General features: G+C 36.6%; 1 protein-coding gene across 6 annotated transcripts in view; it reads right to left on the reverse strand.

Moving 5' to 3' along the window:
* Positions 1-7,345, reverse strand: part of ATP8A1 (ATPase phospholipid transporting 8A1) — a 229,420-nt gene that overhangs the window by 47,257 nt on the left and 174,818 nt on the right. For all 6 annotated transcript variants that reach the window (XM_049630441.1, XM_049630436.1, XM_049630437.1 and 3 more), the window contains 2 exons: positions 6,344-6,527; positions 6,140-6,250 (listed from right to left, as the gene is read on the reverse strand). In XM_049630441.1, coding sequence (XP_049486398.1) covers positions 6,140-6,250; positions 6,344-6,527 — 295 coding nt within the window. The remainder of the gene's footprint in view (positions 1-6,139; positions 6,251-6,343; positions 6,528-7,345) is intronic.

Here is a 7,345-nt window from a genome sequence, read left to right on the forward strand (position 1 = left end):
TCCTTTAAAGTGACATTAATAGATGGACATCTTCTATAGCGTGACTCTAACTATTTTGGGATATTTTGTTTGCTTTCAGCTTTGGTATTATATATAATTCTGAACTAAAATTCTTGTACAGAAATCCCACACATCTCTATTTTCTAAGGATGGATTTTTTTTTTTAGAAATAAAAGCTTTATGAAGGTATAACTAATATACAAAAAAAATACACACAGTTAATGTATACAATTTGTTAAGTTTGGACATATGTATATACTTGTGAAACTGCCACTGTAATGGAGGCAACCTACATATCCATCACTTCCAAAAATTTCCTTGTGTCCCTTTGTTTTTTTTAAGGATGAATTCTCAGAAGTAGACCTAACAGGATAAAAGTTGATAAACCTTTTAGCATTTCTTGATAATTATAGCCATCAGAATGTGAAATCTGAATTTATATATTAAAAATATCTGGTAATGTGAATTTATGCTTTGAGTATAAATAAATCTTCAAGTATAAAGAAAGCATCATGTTCTTATAAATTTTGCAATTCTCTTAAAAATGGAAGACTTAACTTTGGATATAAAATTAAAAGACAATATAACAAAAAACTTTAACATGTTTAAGACAAACAGAAAATGAAGTGAATATTAGTAAGTCAATCATACATATATTACTTTTAAGAAAGCAGACTGAAAATGTAACTAAATCTCAAGTTGATCCAGAAGAAAGAGAAGCGTAGCCGGCAATGAGATTACATAACCACACACCCAAAACCAAACATAACAACAACAATAACAACAAAACCTGTTCCAGGAAAGCAGTCCTGACATGCCAGTCAAGTGAATTTTTGAATCAGACTTTCGGGGACTTTGCCACACTTCACGTTTCATTTAACCTCATTATGGAAGCATGAATTGCTACAAATTCACCATTTATCAATATGTACCCAGGCTGGCCTCCCTATGAACAGCTTCTGTACCCACATTGATCTTTTTCCTTTTTATGGAGGAAAGGATTGATTGAGCATATATAAAAACGAATGTCTGCTTCATGAGATGGAAAAGAAAACAAAGGAGAAGTAGCACATGAAAAATAAGTCCAAGTTGTGTTAGGGCTGTAACACACATTAACAACAACAATAGCAACAGCACAGGGACCGGAGTCACATCTGAAATTCTTGCTTACTTTGCTACATCTATTTACAGAAAAAAATTGAACATCTGCCCTAGACTAGTAGTCAGGTCATTCATGTGTGCGTGCTTTAAAAGAACTTAGTATCTTTAAATTGAAGGTACATTTATTCCTTAGGGTGGTGCTGCTGACTTTACACTCTTTTTTTTTCTTTTTTTTTTTAAAGTGTAAGTAGACACAAGATGACAAGATGAACTTTAATGCTCTCTTGCGTTTTCACATTTGGCCTTTTTCAGATATGGATTATGTAAATACGTATTTGTGATACTCTGGGTGGCGGTAATGTTCTCCCTGACGGGGTCTGTGATTTATTGTAGTAATACACTCTAAGAAGCTCCTTCTGATGCCTTAGAGTATGATAGCAATATATGGAATTATTAAACACCAAGTTTCAAATTATGGCCTCACTAGACTATGAAGATGTGGTCCAGTCTTTGTTGGTCGGAAAAAAAGATGCACACCAAATTTATCCAGTGGACATGACCTGGATCAAAAGGGTCTAGTAATACATGTATCTGCAGTCATCGATGCTGTGTACAATAAGAAAATTATGTTACGTTTGCGTGTGAGTAAACATTTGTAAATGTGAATGGTCTCCTACCGTCTTTGTATATAATATTCTGTGCTGATTCAAATGCCACTATGAGCCTGAAATTTAAGAACCTCCCTCAAATCAATAAATATTTACAGAAAGCTTAACATTCAAAATAATTTGCACATAAACGAGCAAGTCTGCATTCAAAGTTCATTTAAAGAGGCCTCACCACGTTATGAAAGAAAAGCAGCAAGTTTTAAGTGGAAAGCTATAGACACATTTTTACCTTTTCATTTCTCCTATTGAAAGGAATGCGAACATGTTTTTAGAAATTACCTTCCTGCATTTGAAAAAAATTCTTATTCCAGTTTCTTTTTTAAGAAAGGAGACATGACTAGAATATGAACAGAATCCTTTACTATGGTATGCTGCACTTTCATACAAATATTTTGCCATTCGAGTGTACATACACTTTAAAAGAGAAAGGCCTTTAATAAAGAAGTCTACTGAAAGGATTTCAAGCTAGTGTGATTTGTAGTGAAAAGATATATTAGAAACCTATCCCATACTAAATAAAACAACACCTAAATGACTACAAACACATAAAAGCCCCTTCTTTGACTCAACCAAAACCATGGATGCAGAAAGAAAATACCAGTCTTTCTGGGGAGGTTTGGAGATTATTTAAATTCACAAGAAATCCACGTCCCAGCACAACTCGTGCTGGGAAAGTATCACCTCATTGACTTTAATCAAAGCTTCTGGAAATTAGAAACACTACATTGTTTTGGGATCTTACCAGAAAACCTGGATGCGACCAATCATTTGAAAGAAAAGGTCCTATTTTGTTAGGAAGGAGTCAGATATTTCAGAGAAAAAAAAAATCCCTTTAGAAAGAGCAATTTCAATGAACACCTAGGGCTGCCGCTGGGTGGCCACCACAAGTGAGTGTTTTATATTGCCACCTGCCGAATCTGTATTTATTTGTCTGGCTGTAATTTATGGCAATGGAGTCACTAGATAGTGACATTCCTGGCAATACAGCAATGGGAAAAGCAGGTTTTGCAGATAATCTATAAAACCCATGGTGTTCCTTTATTAGCAAAGAAACTTCAGACCTGGTATTATTTTCTAAGTTCCACGTCCCAACAGAGGCGTGGCAGTTAAAGCTTCACTGACATTTTCCTCATGGAGCATTTCTGCATATTAAACAGCAGCTTACAAATAGTCAATGAGTCCTCTGCTCCCACGCCTGATCAGCACAAAAAACTGAAAGGAGAGATTCGAGACTGGCAGTTATCCTCGCTAGAGACACCCAGTGATGTGTTTTCTGTCTATTCATTCACAGTAGTGACATGAGCCATTAACATCTGCAGAACTTGTTTTAGCTGGCAAAAGCTGGGTATCTGGGAATTGATTTAAAAGGTCAATTCCTTTCCAAGACAGTTGAATTATATTCAAAATATATTTCCATAAACTGCTAAAAGAAAAATACCTTAAAAATGAGATTTCCAGTGGAGTTTAGGACTTACTTCCTTTTCAATGTGTAAAGTATTTGATCAGTGCTAAATATCTCATGAAGAGGCTTTAAATTCAAAGCCAAGTGAAATTTAGGGCTAATCAACCACAAATCGCGTAACTCTGGAGCGGAAACAGAGCTTGCAGTGTTCGTGTTTCAGTTGAATATATTTTATTTCCCCCACTAGTACGTAACTTTTGCCCACTTCATTGTTGATTGTCAATGTAGATTTTAAGAAAAAGCAATGAGCTGACTACTCATTTCATTGCACAGAACTAAAGTTTTGTAGTAGATTTATTGCTGCTAGTGTTTTTAAACTCCTGGTGTCTTCAAAAGTATTTGTTACTACCTATGTAATCTGATATTCTTTTGAATATCAATGTTTTGGGATGAGAAGAAAATTAAGAAAAACTAGAAGTATTGAGGGGATTGGGAATCCAAAATTATTATTTTAGAAAAGAATCACAAATCTACACATACAACAGAGAACATATCTATATTTGGATCTCATAAGCTATTTTAGAAGTTCATTTTTCTTTAAAACACAGACTATTCCAGACCCAATTCAGCAGTGATGAACAATAAACTCGTAGATTATGCTGTTTAGGTCTCCAAGCATTTGCTTATTTTACCTAATGGGTTGTAACCTAATTATAGAATTTTAGTGACCAGTAAATGAAAGTGCCTGCACACTTTGAAACTAAGTTTCAATTTTCCTAGCCTGAATCTTAAGAACTATGTTGTATCAACATTTTAATAAGGAGATAAGCATTCTGACAGAGGCATAAAGAGCAGCTGAACCAAACATACAGCAGTTCCCAACCAATGTGCCAATAGGGTAAATGTGAAATCCACTGATGTTTTGTTTACAGTGTGACTTCTCTGGTGTAAAGTATGAGCTATTATTTCCATACAGCGAATGGTTAGCTTGTGTCTCTCCTGACAGAGGTGTAGAAACAGCAGATTAGAGGGCAAGGTGGCATAAACAAAAGTGTGAGAGAGCCCTGGGCAGATTTATGAGGGTGTGGGAGGCCCTCTGACAGGAGTGGAACACGGAGGGTTTTCCTAACAAAAGCTACGGGGATCTTATCGCCACACTCTGTAGAGCAGGAGGAGCAAGAAACTGATATCACCTAGAACTTAAGTATTACAAACACAGCTTCTAATGATATCTAGATGTTGGAAAAAAAAAAAAAAGTAAATAACTTATCTATTATGTCCTGGTTAGCCACGTAGTTCAATTTGTCCACTTAGCCACAGGCCACACGTGGCTGCTGAACACTTGAAATGTGATCAGTCCAAATGGGGATGTGCTGTGATGTAAAATACGCACCAGATTTTAAACACTTGGAATGAAGAATGTAAAATACTGCATTGAGTTTTTAAAGCGGTGACATGCTGAAATGGTAATTTTGAATACACTAAGTTAAATAAAATATGATTTTATTAAAATTTTTTTTAAATGTTTATATATTTTTGAGAGAGTGAGAGAGAGAGAGAGAGAGAGAGTGTGAGCATGAGCAGGGGAGGGGCTGAGAGAGAGGGAGACACAGAATCTGAAGCAGGCTCCAGGCTCTGAGCTGTCAGCACAGAGCCCGAGGCGGGGCTTAAACCCACAGACCTTGAGATCATGACCTGAGCCAAAGCTGGAAGCTTAACCGACTGAGCCACCCAGGCGCCCCTAAGATATCATTTTAAAATTAACCTGGGGAGAGAGGCAAACCATAAGAGACTCTTAAATACAGAGAACAAATTGAGGGTTGATGGTGGGGGGGAGAGGGGAAAATGGGTGATGGGCATTGAGGAGGGCACTTGTTGGAATGAGCACTGGGTGTTTATGGAAGCGATGAACCACGGGAATCTACTCCAAAAACCAAGAGCACACTTTACACACTGCACGTTAGCCAATTTGACAATAAATTATATTAAAAAAAAAGAAAATGAACTTGGGCTTTAACTTTTACTTGTTGCTACTGTGCTTCCTAAAAAATTTAAAATTACAAATATGGCTTACATTGTATTCTACTGTCAAGCTTCTGGAGGACAGAAGCTGGATTTACTTTGTAGTTGCTGAACGTGCCTGGCACCTAGTAGGTGCTGCAAAAATGTTTATAAAACAGAATGCATTCTTTTAGAGGTGATATTCCTGACCTGGGGTTAAGTTTTAATTTTAATAATAATGTTATATTTGATACCAGAAAAGGGATATAGCGATTTGTTGCTATCCAGACACAGGAACTGAACATTCTAATAATTTTTAGACAATTTCCTCACTATCTGAACTGTCAATACCTACCAGCTCAGAAGACAAAACAGGTCTGGGTAGCAAAGGATACTTTTATATATATATATATATATATATATATATATATATGCATATATATATACATATATATACATGCGTATATATATGTATATATATATATGTATATATATATGTATATATATATAAGTTTGGAGCATAATAAGAACGACTAGATGACCAATACAACACAACACAAAAGTATGTGTGTATCCTTCTGATTCTACCCCTTAGTAGAACTGCTACCCTCAATTTTATGTCTGTCATTCCCTTACTTTCTTTTAAGGTAGTTTTCCATGTGTGTATCCTTCAACAGTGTCCTGCTTTCTCTAGTGTGGTTTTGAGCTGTATAAAACAAATGCTATGTAGTTGGTAGTCTTTTAAAAACTGAAAACAGTTTTCCTTCATTAACAATTCTAATTCAACACTATCTTACCAAAGCAATGTAACAATTTTAGCCAGGAATTTAAACACTGATTATTCTCTGCGGCCAACATGTTTGTAAGTTATAAAAAGTGGGCAGATGAAGGATTCACGAAAACAATGAGAAAACTTCTTTCATCACATATGCACGTGACAAGGACTGCACACTTAACCTGCTGTTACCTCAATAATATAGAGGACTATGTTCTTGTAGAAGCAGTACAGGATGCACTTGGAGACTCTGTTATAGTTCCAGGCACCGTGAACCATCAACAAATTCTTCAAATACTTGAACTAAAATAAAAGTGGAAAGGAATTAGTGTTTCTTCCCTCCTACTGTCCAGCTGACGGGGACAAACGGCGCATTTTGCAGCAACGCTGCTTTACCTGAGCTATGGAGTAATCCGAGGAGTTCGCGGCCTGAAGGCCCTCGTTGCCACTGATCCCAACCCCGACATGGGCCGTCTGTATCATGCTGACGTCATTTGCTCCATCCCCAATTGCAAGCGTTATGACTTTGACTTGTTTCTTAACCATCTCGACAACTTCAGATTTTTGAAGAGGAGAAACCCTTCAAGTAGAACAAAGTATCAATTAGCTCTGCTTTCTGAGAAAAGGAGTTTTGAAGTGTTACGGTCTTGAAGGATAAAAGCAGCGGAAGATCCAAAGGGATAGTTCTAGGAAGTACCATTGTGTAAAAGTCTTTGGTTTGCAGATGCTCAGTTCTGTTACCCTGGTTGCCACTCTAAGGGAAAAAGAGAGTCTAAGAAGCAGGCCTGTAGGTGAAAGGTAGGAGCTGCAGGCCCCGTTAAACACTACTTCACCGGAATGGGTGCATTAATTTGTTAACAAAATCACATTTGAATTTAGAAATTCCACCGCTTCCTAATAAGCAACATCAGAATTTCAAATTCTTCACATTTGAATGAGAAAGGTCAGGACAGCTGCTGGATGGTAGTCTAAATGTTACACTAACTAAATCCTATACTGTACCTTGGAAATAAAAGTTTTGAGCCTCTGTAAGCAGATCTTAGATAATGTACTATGCACAACTTCAAACTCCAAGGAGCAGTAGGGAACTGGCTAACCTCTTGATCTGTTCTCATACACCATGATGAGAACATACAACCACAATAAACACCAAATGCCTGATTAAATAGTTCATATGCCTCAATTTTCTTCCAAAGATACTAGCGTCCAAGAAGAATCAAGCAACCTTTTCTTTCTTCCTTCCTTCCTTCCTTCCTCCCTTCCTTCCTTCCTTCCTTCCTTCCTTCCTTCCTCCCTTCCTTTCCTTTCCCTTCCCCATCTCTTTCCTTCTCTTTCTCTTTTTTCTTTCTTTCTTTCTTTCTTTCTTTCTTTCTTTCTTTCTTTCTTTCTTTCTTTCTT

Source organism: Panthera uncia, chromosome B1 (genome assembly GCF_023721935.1).
Source record: "Panthera uncia isolate 11264 chromosome B1, Puncia_PCG_1.0, whole genome shotgun sequence".
Classification (NCBI taxonomy): domain Eukaryota; kingdom Metazoa; phylum Chordata; class Mammalia; order Carnivora; family Felidae; genus Panthera; species Panthera uncia.